The following is a 16,733-nucleotide window of genomic DNA, read 5'->3' on the forward strand; positions in this document are numbered from 1 at the left end:
GCTATACTGACAGCTTTATCCTATTTCTGAGTTTGTTGTTTTTTTTTTTTTTAAAGTCTTTCTTCCTTCTAGGAGGTTGAGTGAGGCCAGTGTCACTCCTCTGCCTCACCCCTCCCTCTAAGGCCACACTTAATGCTCCTCTGACCAGCTGCCTCCTCCCTAAAGCCTACTGTTCCCCACTCAAACCGACCATGACCACCCACACCACATCACATGTGCCCACCCTGGATGACCTTGTATCCCCCAGAGGACCCAGCTCAGGATTCTGCATATAGCAGACTTAGCAAAAGGCTCATCATCCCAGAAGGCCACAGCTGGAAGGGGACTCAGGCCCAGAAGTCTGTATATAAGGGCAGACGAGCCCCAGAGACAGGAAGGGACTTACCCAAAATCACATATCAAGGTTAATCAAAGACCCCAGACTCCAGTTCCCTACTCTGCCCAGCCTCGTAGCTTGCTTACTGACCTCCTTTATGGGGTGGAGGGCCACGGGCGGCTTCTTACCCAGCCCCGGATGAAAGGAGATGAGCCTTACCACTTCATGGGCAGGTCCAGAGATGTGATTTCTGGAGGTGGCTGCAGCTCTAAACTCAAGAAGTCAGAAAATCTTACTCTAAACCCAAGTCAACCTTAGTGAGAGGCAGTGGCCAAATCATGTCCCTTCTTTCAGTGTAACAGGGTTCTTGAGGTCTGCTTTCTAGAACTGTGGTGGAGCCTCCTGACAGCCCAGTGGCTGAGAATGGGGAGCAGGGGGCAGGCAAACCAGGGCTCAGGACCAACTCCACAGCCCCCCTGGCCAGAAGATGGCAGGCAAGGCCCAGCAGCAGTGTGTGAAATGGGTGAAGGGGTGCAGTGAGGAGAGAGAAAGCTGTGGACCTTCCAGGGCCTGACTCTATCTATCCCAACCCTCCCCAGGAGGCCACCCTGCTGATCACACCCATGGGCCAGCATCACTTGTGTTTGTATCTTAATTCAGACAAGTTGTGGGCAAATTACTGGCCTGCTCCACTCCAAGCCTCAGTGTCCCTATCTGTAAAATAGGCTAATGATACCTACTTTAGAGGGTTGTGGGAAGGATCCAGAGGCAAGATATCACCAGTAATATAGTAAATAATAAGCCACGGAACATGGTAGTTGCCAGCTTTATTATTATCATTGCTGATGTGGCTGTAGTACAGCCACCAAGTTTTGCCCGGAGAAGGTCCATGACCATCACAGGCGGGAGTCTGCCCCGGGCTCTCCCAGGAGCCTGAAGGCTATCTCGCAGCAGGGACAGGCTGGTGTCATGCCTAGTGAATGAATGAACAGGCTTGCAAAATGGTCCCGGAGCCACAGAACGTCCTCCGGGTTGAAGGCTTTAAAATAAGCACGTTTTCTAAAGCAACCTCACAGAGCCTCTCAATGTGCAAAGTGTGCGAGCCGGGGGCAGGCGGGGCCGCTCGGTCCCCAGACCAGGGACCGATGTCTAAAGCTCGGCGAGCAGCCAGTGCGCCCTGTGGGGACGGAACCCACTGCCTCCCCAGATGGGGTGTTCGGCCTCTACTAACACAGCCTGTAGCTATTTTTCCACATGCTTCTCAGCAGCTCCCCCATCCCCATCCAGCCATTGTGCCACCATCCTGACATCTGGCCCCAGCCCTCCTCATCCCTTCCTCAGGATGTTCTGAGAAACTTTCTCAAGGGCCCCCAAGGAATTCCAGACACGTGATGTGTTCCTTCACCCACTTCAGTCAATTCCGAGCGGGGCCGATAAGGAGAGATGACCAGTTATGGAGCTCCTGTTCTGCGGCGTCCCTGCCCCTGGCACTCGCTGAACACCCCCCAAGTCCCAGGAAGGAGGCCCGGGGGGATGGGCCTGTTATCAGGAATGCAGGGAGGATGCCTCAGAACTCAGAATGTTTTGGGTTTTCAGGTGGGGAAACAGAAGCCCAGAGAAGCTAAGCCCCTCGCTAAGAGTAGCAGAGCTATTAGGCGGCTGGGGGTGTCTATACATATGGGGGCCCTCGACATATGTGCCCGCACGTCCTCGCCAAACAGCTCAGCCCCAGGCTCTGGGGGCCACAGGCCAGACCAGAGGAGAGAAAGGAACTGCATTCTCTCCCTGAGCACAGCAGTGACACGGGTGAGGACTGGTGGCTCAGGGAGGGGACACCTTGCCCAGGCCCAGCCTCACACATGCCTCACACACAAGTCCCCTAGGCAGCACCTAGGGGACCCCGGGTTTGCACTCCAGCACCACCCCTTGGGCACCCAGAGGTGGCAGGCCACCACTGGTCCTCTGAGCCATCTTGGACCCTGAGTGTGAAGCGCCAGGCACCGTGTCTGGCACACAGCGGGCACTCTTGTCGCGCGGGAGTCCCTTCTCCTGGCTCCATCATCTGTTCGGTCCTGCATCCTCGGTCCTGTCTTCAGGGCCTTTCCCCTTCTAACAGACAGACTGGTGGTGGGCCTGACCTGCCTTTGACTCCCACTGAGACAGCGCTCGGGATGGAGGCAGAACCTGGCGGGCTCTCCCTCGGCCCAGGCCCCGCTCCTCCTCCGGTGGCCGTCTCCAAGGCCTGCACCCACACAGAGAGCCTTCAGGGAAGGAAGCTGCTTTAACAGGCGTGTCTCTCAGTATCCTTCTGCAGCTTTGCAAGGATGCCAAAATCACACCGAAAAACACAGGAAAGGGAGCGGAAGACCCCATCTAGATAGTTCCACCTCTCTCGACCCTAGGAGAGGAGATCTGCTGGGCATTACTGGCTGGCAGGCAGCCTCGACGCCTTAGGCTCCGGGAAGACGTCCTGCTTCTAGAGTCGCAAGGAGGGGCCAGATCAGGCAGCCAGGGCAATGCCCACATTGTAGAAGGCAGGAGGGCAGGAGGACTTCCCAGAAACACTGAGCAAGGCAGTAGCAGAACCACGGCAGAGCCTAGGTGTCCTATCTCCTCACCCAGTGCTCTTTGCCACGCCTGCACCCCACCCTTCGAGAACCTCTCAGGCTCCCCACATCTCCTCTCTCCAGGCCTCAGTCTTCCCTTCTGTATTATAAGGGCTGGGTTGGGTGATCACCAGGCTCCATTCCAGTGCTGATATCTGGTGATTCTAAACAGCTAAAGCCAGAGCAGCTGTGCCTTCCACAGCTGGGCTCCCCCAGGCCTGGCACTAACAGGACCAGAGGCTTCTCTGGCTTTTCTTCAGTCCTTCAGACACACCGTTCCTCTTCCCTGTTCCTGAGGCTCTGCCCTCAGCAAGCTGCCAGGCTTCCCTGGCTTCCTCCCCTGCAAAGTATGTACCATCAAAGAGGGTCCCAGTTGGGGAATGACACACTCATGGTGGCATGTCCGACATTGTGACAGCCATAAGAGGGCAGGCATTTTAAGCCGGGATGAAGCTGGTGCCTTCCTGGCAGTCACCTACTCACAGGCCACCCTATGCCCACATTACCCTCTGTGGTCGCCTGCCAGTGCTGCTTGGAAGGTAAGACCTCCACACCCCAGCTTCCCCAGAGAAGGCAGCCAGACTACTCGGGCCGCAGAACAAGAACCTATTCAAGAGCCATGAGAGCCAGCAGGGGGCTGGGTTTTGGCACAGAAGGGTCACTCTTGCATTAAAATATTGCCAAAAAACCCACACTTAAACACGTTTCTATGGAGAAACACACACAGCCAGAAATGCACACAAATTCAAAGACATGCATGCATTCAAAGACACATGGTGGGGCGGGGGGGTGCGTGCCCACAATGAAATGCACGCATAAACATACAAGTCCCCTCATCACTACCACACACAGATGCACACACATAAACAAACGTGCACACTGACCAGCACACAGAGAAATACACCCATACGGTCATGAATCATGCAAATGGAGATACAAATACACTGAAACAAACTCACAAATATACATACATACTCAGCTGTCACCAGGCACATACAGAATGACCAAACATACCAGCTCATATGGACTCATATTCACAACCACAAAAAGCTAGGAGCCCAGGTCTTGGGTCAAAGGGGAGAAAATGCTGCTGCTACCATAATCCCCATGGTCTGTGGGCAGGACCTCACTTTGCACCAGAATCTCTATTTGCTTCTCTCACACCCTGAAACTTTGCCTTCACAGCTCCCTGAACATGTGGTTTCTCCGAGTCACGTGGCCTCAGGGCCCCACCCCCTGTCCAGAGCTGGAGATCCCTGCCCCAAACATTTCTCCTCCTGCCATCATCACACCTAAAACTCCACCTAGGTCCTAGTGTTACCTCACTCTCTAGGAATCCCTGGGAAAAAGGCAAATACTTTTTATCCCCCGCCCCCAAGAGGCATGGTAGCAAAGCGTTCTACCACTTAATGACTATGGGCCCTAGACCAGTGACCTAACCATCCGAGTCCATTTCACTTTCTGTAGAACGAGGACAACAGTAGTCACCTCCAGGTTGTTGTGATAAGTCAGTGAGATCACACATGTAAAGAATTTAGCCCTTTTCCCGGCACTCGGGAAATGTTAGTTACTATCATCTTTGTTTTTATGGCTTGGACCTTGACCACCAAGGGCCAGCCCAGCCATTAGCCGGAAGGAAAGAGAGAGCAGGAGTTTATCAAAGCAAACTGTAGAACCCGAATCTCCTTTGGTGGGGAAGTCTGCTGGTCAACAGCTCATTCAGGGTGTATTCTCTGAGCCTCCCCATGTGCTCAGTCCTGGAAGGGATGGGATTTCTGCCTTCAAGGATCCCACGGTGCAGCTGGAGAGGTGAACCTGGCCCTTCCTAGACACCTCCAGGAGCCTCCTCGCTGCTTTGCTATCTCCGGTCTTGCCTCCCTTCCCCTGTCCATTCTCCAAGGGCATCCAGGGGGGTCCTTGTAAAAGCAGATCATATCCTGCACTGACCAGCTCCACCCCTTTCCGCAGCTCCCAGAGCTTTGGGGATAAAAGCCTAGCCCCTTGGCAAGGCCCTTAAAGCGCTTCATAATCCATGCCCTGGGCTCCAACCCCAGTGGCTTCAATGGGACTTTCAGAATCGCCAGCCCCTCCTGCCACAGGGCCTTGGCATAGGCTGTTCCCACTGCCTAGAATGGAGACCCCTTTGCCCAGTGGATCCTGCACGCCCTTTTGTCTCTCCTCCCAGTCTGTCCTGAGGTGCTGACAAAATGCCCTCCGAGTAGGCCAGGTCCCTCTGCAGACTTATCACCGTTGTAATTATACATGTATTGATTTCATGCCTCCCTCCCTCACAGGACTGTGGGGTCCATGCTGGCCTGGCTCCCCAGTGCAGGACACATGGCAAGTATTCCTCAATACTTCCTGAACTAATTAACAAATATTAACGATATGAAGGAAAAAGGAGAAAGGCTGAGAATATGCTCTGGGAAATTTTTCTTTTTTTAATGTTTATTTATGTTGAGAGAGAGAGAGAGAAAGAGAAAACGCCCATGCGTACACACACACACACACACGGGAGTGCGCAAACTGAGGAGGGCAGAGAGAGAGAGAGAGAGAGAGAGAGAGGGAGAGAGGGAGAGAGCGCACCCCAGGCGGGCTCAGCGCTGTCAGCACAGAGCCCGATGCAAGGCTCGATCTAACGAACCGTGAGATCATGACCGGAGCCAAAATTAAGAGTCGACGCTTAATCGACTGAGCCCCCCAGGCGTGCCCCCATGCTCTGGGAGGTTTTTAAAGGGATTCCCTTGTGGTCAGTCTGGGTGGGTTTGCCGGAGGAGACAGCTTTTGAGAGCGTAGTAGAAACACTGAAAGCGAGGCAATGGGTGGTCTTGCTGAGCTTATCTGGGGCAGGGAAACCGCAGATGAGCATTCTGGGCAGAATCCTGGCACGGGCAATGGTGCAGAGGTATGACAGCCTGAAGCCTGGCTGCCTCAGAGGCCCATGGAGTGATCACAGGTCTCTCTGACCTCCCAGTTACACCCCGCCACCTGAGCCCAGACTGATAACGTGGGGCATGACGCCTCCCCCAACAGTGCAGACCACACCCGGATCGAGGGGGCCCCTAAGGAAGCCTGGGAGGAAGGAGGAAGGGGGCACCCAGTTGGGAAGAGGACGAGCATGTGCAGGTAGTAGGAGGGGGTAACGGCAACATCAGAGAGGCCCTCTTGATACATGCCAGGGCCCAGGACTGAGTGGCATCAGTGAACACTGATGAAATGACACACACATTTCTGAGATCTCAGGGAGGGAGGTGATAACCCAGAGCAGCCAGGGAGTGACTCACTGCCCCATAAATCCTCTGGCTAGCCGACACTTGCCTTAGCATAAGAAGCCCGTCCCAGAGGTCTGGACAGCCACAAACACTTCATCAGCTGTTTAAGCCCTTGGCCAGCCCTGACCCCGGGCTGGGGAGTCCAGCACTGAGGGCTGCGTGGCTGCAGGGAAGCTGGCTCCGTCGGGGAGCCTCACCCCTGCAGCAGGATCTCCCCCTTCCTTTCTCCCCGCTCCCCTCTCCAGGCCCGGCCTGAAGTCCCAGCACCAGGCCAGTCTTCCCGGGGTGACTCACTAACTTGAGAGCTTATTCCCTGTCCTATGCTCTGTACACCCTGCATGAGTGAACACCCCTACCAGAGGCCACCTGGCAGAATGGCAAGAAAACCATGTTCGGAGTCAAGAAAGCTGAGTCCAAAAACCCAGCTTGGCTATTAATAAGAATGAGGACCATTCCAACGTGCTAATAAGAGTAAGCCAGATGTACTTATTCAGCCCCAAGCTTCAGGCACCGTATTAGAGCTTCACGTGACTTTCCTGGTTTCATTCTCACAACCCAACGTGCAGATGACAGAATGGAGGCCCAGCGAGATCAAGCAACTTTCACAGAGCCACACAGCCAGGAAGCGGCCAAGCTGGGGTCAGTCCAGATAGCCTGTGCCAGAGCCCAAGCTCTTCCATAATTCCATTATTGCACGGCGAGGCTCTAAGCAAGTACCTTAGCCTCTCTGTGACTCACTTTCCCTTTCTCTACAATGAGGGGATTGGTCTGGCTGAGGTCTAAATGCTTTCCAGTGTAGGCATGCCATCTTTCCCCTCCCTGGTGACCCATTTGCAGGTAACAACAAATGGGAGGAATCTTCTGGAGACCACAGCTTTCAGGAAGGAAGGGTGTGAACGGTGGGGACTCCAGCTCTGTGCTGGGCCACAGGGGGCTTCCGGGAAGTCGGTTTCTCCTCATGCCCCCCCCCCCGCGCCCCCCCTCCCCCCAGGTACCTAGGTGGTCTGGAGTAACCCTGCATCAGCAAGGCAGGGAAGAGGTGCTATCCTTTTTCTCCCTGGACCAAGGCCACCAAAAAGCATCAAGACCCCAGGGTGCCACAGCCCCAGGGACAAGAAACATTAGTGGGAGGGAGAGGTGAGAGGCAGGTGGAACCCTCATAAATCCACCTGAGTGAGCAATGCTTTTTAAAGCCCTTTTCACTACAGGATACAAAATGCACCGTTTGGGGAGAGGATTTTATAGGCTATTTCTCCTCCTGGGTGATTTACCATCTGCAGGCCTGGCTTACCTGGGAGTTCTGCCCCTGAGGGATCATGGGAACCCATGGAGTGGAGTCAAGGTCAGTTTCACAACAAGGGCTGGTGTCCTTGCCAGGGCTCTGTGGTGGTCCGAGTGACTTGTCCTGACCTCCTGACCTCTCCTCCCAAGATGGGTGTCCACCTGGCCCCAGAGACATCAGGCAGGGCTCTCAGAAGGGACTTCTGCTCCCTACTCATCCCCTCCCCACCCTGCACTCACTCACCCAATCCATTCTCTCTCACACACCTTCACTGCACAAGCCCATCCAGGGGCCCACCACACATGAGGCCCCGTCTCAATGCCCAGGGTTCAGATAAATCAGAAACAGTCGCTGCCCTTGAGAAAGTCACCGTCTGGTAGATGGTTAAGTCACAGTCTGACTATGACTGAGCTCTGAAGCCTAGGGGAGGAGATGCCTGCTGGAGTGAGGGAGTGTGGAGGAGGGAAGGAGCTCTCAAGGCAGGGAAATGGAGAGGGCCTGTGGACAGGACCAGCCTGTACGAAGGAAGGCACTGAGGCTGGGACAGGCCTGGGTGGTGGCGGCTGGGGAGCTGGATCCCACCCCCTGGAAGCCATCTAAGGTGCTGGAGCAGGGCAGTAACAATCGTGGCTTATTTTAGGCATTCTTTAAGCAATTCCAGAGGAAAAGTAACTCATCCCAATGCAAGGCCTTGTATCGGAAACAGATGTCATTGCAGCCACCTCCAAAGAGGGCCTCCTGGCTTTAGAAACAATTCCCACCTGAAGACTCAGATATAATTATGTCTATAATCCAACCCAAATGCCACTTGATGTGACAGAGACAATTGCTTTGTTTTCCCATGAGGGGGTGGGGAAGTGAAGGCATCTGAGCCCTGCCCCCCACCCAGAAGAGGGCCTGCAGAGGCCACAGGGTGGGGTGAGACGAGGGGAGCCATTCCTTTCTGCCCTGAACAGACACCTTTTGACCCTTGGGGACCAGGCCACGTGGAGGTAGGGACGAGGCAGGACAAAGCAGGGAAATGGGGAAGCCCAGGTTCAGATGCCAGCTCTGTCCGCAGTTGGCTGTGTAACCTGGGACAATTCACCTTCCCTCTCTGGGCCTCAGCATTCTCATCTATAAAATGGAGAGAACACGACTGGTTGGCAGAGGCTGGGCTGGTGCTGTGGGCCAGGCCCTGCAAGAACTTCAACACCGTTCCAACAGCAAGGGGCTGGCAGAGCTGGGATCTGAACCCACGTCGGCAGGACTTTCGGCCCCGGTTCTGACAACCACCCCACCTCTGCCAGAACACCTGCCTTGCTCCCTTTCGAAGTACTGGTGGGCGTGGACCAAGACACCTGCAAGCCATCAAAGGATGACCACGAGAGTGTCTGTTAGCCAGCCTGACGATGGCGGCAGTGCCCCGATGCTGCCTGGCGGCCCTCAGGCTGGCCGGCCTCAGCCTGTGCCTCTCCTGCTGGAAAGCGGCCTTGGCCCCAGGCCTTGCCCCATTCCAGTGTCTCTAATTTGGGCCCTCTCTCAGGCGTCCCCCAGGTCTCTGGCCAACCCGGGCCCAGTCAGCTCAGCCACCAGGGCCAGGCCCAGCTGCCCAGAGGTGCTCCTCGATTTGAGTTGTTTCCTCCACCCAGTGGTGAGCTCTTTTAGCTCAGCCAGGCCCCTGTGGCCCTGGGGAGGGGGGGCGGGGGGGGGGTCACACAAACCCCAGGGACTTCCATTCTCCTCCGGGAGCGGCTGCCCAGGCGTCCACTCGCTGCCCTCTGCTGCCCCCAACTGGCATGAAACGGCCCTGCGCAGACATCTCCAGCTCCCTCCATGTGTACTCACCACCTGGGAACTTTGTCTCTGGTCCCTTCGGTAATCACTTTGCCCACCTCCACCTCCTGGTGCCAGGGCTGAGCCCTAGAAGCTCCACCAAAGGCAATGTTGCTCTGGGGCCGCAGATAACGGGTACAGAAGGGAGGGGGTCTGTCTGATTACCTGGGACTCTGGGGGAAGGTGTCTGGAAGGAGTGAGCCCCACCCACCAGAAGAGGGAACAGAGGATGAACATTGGCTGAAGGCCAGACACTGGGCCCTCACAGCCACTCTGTGAGTGAGGGGCTCCTGTGCCCATCTACAGATGGGGAAAGAGAGGCTCAGAGACCCGCGATGATACCATCATTTATTAATGAGGCAGGCAGCTCTCCAACAGCACCAAATACCACAGCCCGCCGTCACTCGCCGGCCTGACCTCAGGTTCAGGAGGCTCCAAATAGCCCCTCACCCCATATCTCTGCCTCAAAGAGCGTCCTGGTCCACCCTGGCTGCCCTGGCCAGCTCTCGCCCCCGGGTGGCCCTGTGATAACATTCCCGTCTCCTCGATTCCCGCTGCAGGAAAGGAGCTTCTCCCTGCAGAAGGTGGACACAGACCAAAATGATAGTAATTTTCCTTTTGGGTTTGAACAGTTTAATAACAATTAGCCTCTCTCCACCACCCTCTCATCCGCAGAACACTTGCCACCCACCGGGCCGGGAGACTCCAGCTCACAGGCCTCCGCTGAGCAGGGTATTGCGAGGAGGGGCCCGGGGCACCCATCTGTGGGACCCCGATCCAGGGCCCAGCCCTACTGCTCAGTCACACCCAACCATGGCCGCACAGCTGGCATCCCCACACCGGTGTGGGGGCCACAGACACAGATGGGCCCAAAAGCAGCCTGGGGTGGCGGAGGAAGCCCCGACAAGTATTCCGGGCAAGCCTCCCCTCTCTGGGCCTTAGTTTCGCCACCTGTGCAGTGACAGAGGTGGCTCATCTGGTCTGTGAGCCTGACCAGCTTTTCCGTCCACCACCCCGATGCCTCACTAGAGTCGCCCCAGCTGAGAAGGGGCACGAATGGAGGAAGAGAGGCAGACCAGGAGGTGGCAGTGTGTGACGAGTGGGCAGGAGCCATCGGAGGCCTCTGGGGACCTTCGGACCCACAAATGCCCATTTCTGTAAGCCTCTCTTCCCAGGAAACCTGATGGAGGTGGGCAGAAGGACTCAACTGCAGGGAAGAGAGGGCTGGAAGCGGCAAGGCGTGAGCAGCCCCGAAGGGGGGCACGGACACAGGGACACCTGGGCTCGATTCCAGGCCCCGTTCCAGATAGGCTGTGTGACTTTGGGAAAGGACCCTCCCCTCTCTGAGCTCCAGGCCTTCCTCTGTACGGGGAAGCGTTCGTGATCGCTTCCAACGGCCTTCCACGGTGGTGTCGAAGGGGCCCCCTCACAGGCCTGTGTGTTTATGTCCACGTGCCTGGCACTATGTGTGTGATGGGAAAAGATAGCTGAGTCACGAAAAGGGTGCAGGGAAAAGCTGCAGGAGTGGGGAGAGGGGTGTGGAGCTGGAAGTCCACATCCCAGAGATCTGCGGGCTCCTCTCCTACCCAGCATCACCTGTGGCTCCTGTGCCCCACAGGGGCAAGTCCAAAGCCTCCACCCACTCACTTTCCTCTCCCGTGCCCCCTCCTTTATGTCTCCAACTCACCCAACACTCTAATCACACAGGGCCGTTGGCTTGTTCCAATTCACGTACATCTCCCCCAGCTGGAATACTCTTCTCCCTTTGTTCCTGACAAACTCCTACACATCCCTCAAAGCTCAGCCCCAAAGATCCTCCTCCAGGATTTCTTCCCTACCGTTGTCAGCCGATGGTAACTGCCCCGTGTTCTGGGTTCCCACAGCACCCCAGCTGCACCTCCATCCCACCACCCAGGCTGCGCACAAATGAGCATCCGGCAGAAGAAGGCGATTGAAAGGAACTAAGGCCCCTTTCCAGAAGCATCTGCAATCAACCCGCGACTGAGTTTATCTGCAGCTTCCGCCACCCCCCTGGGCCTTCCGCTCCCTGACACTTCTCCTTCTCCATCTTGCAAAAAATAGCCCTGAGACCTAATTTCAGCGAAACCTTCGAACACGATTCTCCACTTTCAACTTCCCGAAGAGGAATCAATTGGCTGTCAAGTTTGCCAGAGCCTCTGCCGCCTCCCACACCCCAGCCCTGCCAGCCCTCCTCAAGGTCGATGGGAGGGGGTGGGGGGCAGACAAGAAGGACCCAGCCTACACCAAGGGGAGGCTGGGTCTGGGGAAGGTGGCGGGCTGAGGGGACCCGTGGGGAGACAGGTAACAGTCACCATCACCTTCCCCCCAAATCAAACCATGAATTCCTAACATTCCAAACCATGAGAAGGGGCGGGCTTTGGGAAGGGAGACGGGCCCAGGCAGAGCCCCCAGACCCCGTCTGACAGCGTGTGCAGATACGGGGCCCCAGCTTGCTGCCTGCCTTCCCTCTCTTCCTTCCAGGATTCCCTACTGATGCAGAGAAGACAGATCTGGGTTTGAATCTTGGCCTCGACATCTCTGTGGAGCCTGAGAGCTGAGGGCCAGAGACGGGCAGAAGACCCATATGGTCACATGCTCCCAGCTCCCTTCTCCATCCTACCCTGGTCCAGGGTCCTCCATAGCTCTCAGGGCACACCCCAGCCTGCTGGCACCATGGGTCCTCGTGGTCCACTCCCCACCCCCAGCTCCACCTGCAGATGGAAGGAAGTCATACCAGATGGGCAAAGGTTCTGTATCTTGCCAAGGTCACAAAGCTGATACGAGGCTCAGCCCTGAGTCTGCTGACTTTTAGCTCATTCTTTTCGTTACTGCACCGAAATCTTTAAGCGCCCACTTTATGCCCAAACCACATGTTGCCTTACAAAGTCCATACTCCTCATTTTAGAGAAGGGTAAACTGAGGGTCCCCCAGGGTCACATGACCTCCAAGAAACAGAGGTGGGACTTGTGCCCAGCCCCTGATGCCCTGTGGGGTGGCTGCAGTCCCAGGCCAAATCACAAAAGGTTAGGGCCACGTATGGGTACAAACAGCCGGCACCCAGAAGTGCTCCCAGCTGAGTGGTGACCTTGGACAAGTCCAGCCTCTCCCAGGCTTTAGTCTTCACGGGGGAGGCAGACAGAATGAATCCGAACGAACACAACATGTTGATTCTCCATTAAACTCCATGGTTGCACAAGGGCATTTCTGTGAGAGGGGGTGACATCCTGTCCCCCGAGTTTCAAATGGCAGCGAAGACACCAGTTATTCAGGTATATCCTGTACTGTGTCTCCTGCCTCCCCTGGGGCAAAACCATGTTGCCTGGGTTCCCTCGGCGGGGGAGGGGGGAGGGTACACACAGCAGCAGTCAGCCAAGCACGTGAGGATGCGGCCTGTGGCAGCACATGTGAGGAAGTGTAAGCTGGGCAGGAGAAGAGGGTGTGCTTCTGGTCCTACAAGCGTCCGTCCCCAACACCCAAGCCCGGCTCCCTCCCACCAAACGCCCTGTCCTTGGCTCTCCACCCTGACCCTCCCCAGATCTCTACTGTTCCAAAGCCAAAAAGGGAAATACGATTCCAAGGATAATGGCGGATATTCTGTATTGAGTGCCCACCCTGGGTCAGACGTGGGCCTGGACGTGCCAGGACTCACGAAGGTCCACCACAGTCCTTCAAGGAAGGGTGGACATTCCACACGTTACTGAAACGGACTGGAGGCTCAGAGAGGCTGAGTGACTAAGGAGGTCACACAGGTCACGGAAGAGCCAGGATTTGAACCCAGATCCCTATCTCTGAGCCCTCTAGCACCCGTGAGCTCCAAGCACAGCCCAGTATAGACACTCACACCCTGAACTGCTCCACACAGAAAAGGGCCAAGGTGTCCAGGGAAGGACACGAAATGTCAATGTCCAACGGTCCTGGCATCCATCATGCCGAGCAAATGATTTCATGTCTCTCAGCCTCAGCTCCCTCATCTGTGAAATGGAGACACAAATGGTCCCTCCCCTCCAGGTTGCTGTGAGAAGTGGGTAAAGTGACAAGTGAACACACTTTCCACCTTGCGGACCCAGCTCATGCAGGCGGGACTGAGTCCCAGTGCCTGGGGGTCCAGAAGCCTGGGGCTGGCTCTGACCCACACACGGTTCATGGGGTGAAGACGTCACTACAAGAAGGACGCCAAACCTACCCGGCAGTTAAAGAGCCGCAGTGACAGCAACTTCAAGGTGTGATGATACATCTATCAGAGCAGCAAAAGGAAGGGGAACAGGCAAGGAGAAACACTGAGAGGTTCCGGGAGGGCACGGGGGGCAACGGCTCCCCTGCTCACGGCCGGGAGTGCACACTTGTGCCCTGACATCAGAGAGGCTGGTCTCGACCTTGGCTCCACCATTTAGTGGCGCTTGGAGCTTAGCTGAGTGACTTCCCCTCTCTGAGCCTCAGTTTTCTCATCTGTGAAATGGGGTGATCAAAGTTTCGGCTTCAGGGCTATCTTGAGGATTAAAAAAGATCATCTACTTAGGACCGGAAGCATAGTGCAGGTGGCTACGTTATTATTAGTCTTTGTTCCCTAAGGCCCCTGAAGGCTCAGCCCCAGAGGCTGTGGCCCCTAGGGCCGGGGGGAAGGCAGGACTTGGCCTCAACTCCACTTGACTGATTAGAGTCAGGGTCACCCAGGTGTCAGCGTCTTTGCCCTCCCTGCAGGCTAGAGATGGTCTCCCAGGGGCCCCCACCACACCCAGGGGAGTGACCCTGAATCCACTCTCGGCACAGGCTTCCCTTTCCTCCTGCTGCCCAAGGCCAACTCAGAGCCTGAGGCTCACAACCACCTCTTGGGGGAGCTTTTTAAATGCAGATACCCAGGTCCTGCCCCTGGCCCACCGCTCTGAAATCTTGAGGGGACCGAATCTGTTTTGCAAGCATTCTTAGGACACACAGACTGGCAGGAGAATCAGTTGCCCCATGGAAAGCCCCACCCCGCTTAGCCTGGCTTTTGAGGCTCCATCGGCCCCAGACTCAGCCCCGCTGCTCAGCTGCCTACCCAGTCCTCCATACCCCTCAATTCCAGTCCCACCACGCATTTCTCCGTTTCACAAACACATCAGTTTCCAGTGAGCCTCTACGCCTTTGCAGCTGCCGTTCCCCCTACTTGGAACTCCCTCTTTCACTGTGCCTCCTTACCCTTTAAGACCCAGCTCATAAAGTCAGCCTCCAGGGGGATACCCTTTCTAATGCATAGGGAACAGCTAGTTACTCCTAGCTCATCTGGAGCCCCCAAATCACACTGCATGGTGACAGCCAGGCCCGTGCCCTCTCTGTTCCGTCCACCCAAAACCCTCTTTCTCCTGCTCCCCATAGGGCTGGCGCCTCATCCCTTGGGCCTCAGCACAAATATCACCTCTCGACCACACCACCTCAAGGAAGCCCTCCTGGTGTCCTCTATCACAGCAGCCTGCTTTTCTTCACAGCACGTAGCTCGAGCATGAGGACGTCTACCGGGTCCTCTCTTGGCCACCTCCTCCCACTCAGCCCCAGTCCCAACAATGGTGCCTGGCACACAGCTGGCTTGCCATAAAAACTACTGGATGAAGGAATGGATGAAGTATCGATCAAACATCCACCCGTCTCCTCTATAGACCATGAGCTCCCAGGGGAAGAGACGGCGTGTTCTGCTTTCTCCCTGTCTGTACTTCTCTGTGCCTCCAGTGGCCGACAGAGCACTGGACAGAGGGGCGCACGGGAACATACAATAGTGTGCGTGCTTGGAGAGGACACAGCGGGACACAGAGAGTCAGATGATAAGGGTCACCGCGTTCTGTCTCCGTAAAGCTGTTTGGGTTAGTCATAAAAAGGTGTATGCTAATGAGGCCACTGAAATCAATAGCTAGAGTATATATGCTGTGCTTTGTCAATTCTAAGGCCTCATCAGTTTTAAGATGCAGCATTATTTTATGGGTCTCCAAGAAAGAAAAAAACACAGCGATTAAATTATGACATGCCACAGACTGCAACGTGAGAGATATTAAAACGCAAAAATAAAAATCGTGCATCTTAAGAGTCGCGGAAGCGTGGTGTGCATGTGCACACGTGAGGGTGTGTTAATCTGGCCTCGCTCGCGCTAGACTCTCGCTTCCCCGGCCAGCTCGCTCTGGGCCCCGTGGCTGCGGGGCTGTCTGTCCTCCGTCTGCCCCCTCCCTCACAGGACGGGACACCCGTGTGGCCCCCAGGCTGAGCCACAGAGAGGGGAGCAGCTGAGTGATCGGATACCTAGAACAAGGGAGGCTGGATGCTCTCCCGGTCCGTGAGGCTCCAGGAAGGGGGCCCGCGGGGTCGCAGAGTGGCACCCCAGGCCAGGTGGCGATGGTGACGCAGAGATAGTTACCGTGACCCGGAACGGCGTGGTGGCCGAGGGCTCCATGCTGGGGTTCTTCTCTGAGAGGCTGCCGGGCAGACTGCGCCGGGAGCCCGGCCTTTCCTGGGGCGACTCTGTCAACAGAGGGAGAGAGAGGGTGAGGACAGACGATCGAGGCCACTCGGTCAGGCCCTCCTGTCATTCCCCATCCTGCCCAGGACGACAGGCAACTGGTCCCCCTAAAAGAGTACAGCCACTGTGGAAAACAGTTTGGCTATTCCCCCAGAAAATGAAAGCCAGAATTACCCCACGATCCAGCAATTCTTCTCCTGGGTATATACCCCCAAGAGTTGAAAACAGGGACATACACAGACTTGTATGCAAATGTGCACAGCAGCGTCATTCATAATAGCCAAGAGGTAGACACAGCCCAAGTGTCCATCCACAGATGAATGGACGACCGTTCATACATACAGGGTGGTACATCCATACGATGGAATGCTATTCCGTCATAAAAACGAACAAAAGTTCTCACACATGCTGCAGTGTGGACGAACCTTGAAAACATGCTGAGCTACAAAAGCCAGGCACAAAATGTTGTACGAGTCCACTTACATGAAACACCTGCAATCTCGGCAAACTCATAGAGATGGAAGGTAGGTTGGAGGTAACCGAGGGGCTGGAGGCAGGCGGAATGGGGAGGTATTGCTTAATGATAAGAGTTTCTGTTTGCAGTGATGGCAAAGAGCGAGCAACGGGTAGCAGTGATGGTCACACCGCACTGTAAATGTATTTAATGCCATTAAAGTGTACCCTTAAAAATGATTAAAATGGCAAACTTCATTATATATATATATATACACATGTAATTTATATAAGTATATATATATAATATATATGTGTGTATATACATAATATATGTGTGTATATACATAATATATGTGTGTATATATATAATATATATGTGTGTGTGTGTGTATATATATGTATATATATATATATATATATATATATATATATATATATAGTTGTGTATATTCCAATGTGTTTTAAAAAAAGCTCTCTCCAAATCTTC

At 55.2% G+C, this 16,733-nt stretch overlaps 1 protein-coding gene across 8 annotated transcripts in view; it reads right to left on the bottom strand.

Annotated features, from left to right (window-relative positions):
• The window catches only part of DAB2IP (DAB2 interacting protein), a 186,933-nt gene that overhangs the window by 83,143 nt on the left and 87,057 nt on the right, over positions 1–16,733 (bottom strand). For 7 of the 8 annotated variants that reach the window (XM_053204682.1, XM_053204681.1, XM_053204680.1 and 4 more), the window contains exon 2: positions 15,689–15,792. In XM_053204682.1, coding sequence (XP_053060657.1) covers positions 15,689–15,792 — 104 coding nt within the window. Of the gene's footprint in view, positions 1–15,573; positions 15,793–16,733 lie in introns of those variants that run through there. The other variant, XM_053204687.1, reaches the window with a different exon arrangement.

The sequence above is a fragment of the Acinonyx jubatus genome, chromosome D4 (assembly GCF_027475565.1).
Source record: "Acinonyx jubatus isolate Ajub_Pintada_27869175 chromosome D4, VMU_Ajub_asm_v1.0, whole genome shotgun sequence".
Classification (NCBI taxonomy): Eukaryota; Metazoa; Chordata; class Mammalia; order Carnivora; family Felidae; genus Acinonyx; species Acinonyx jubatus.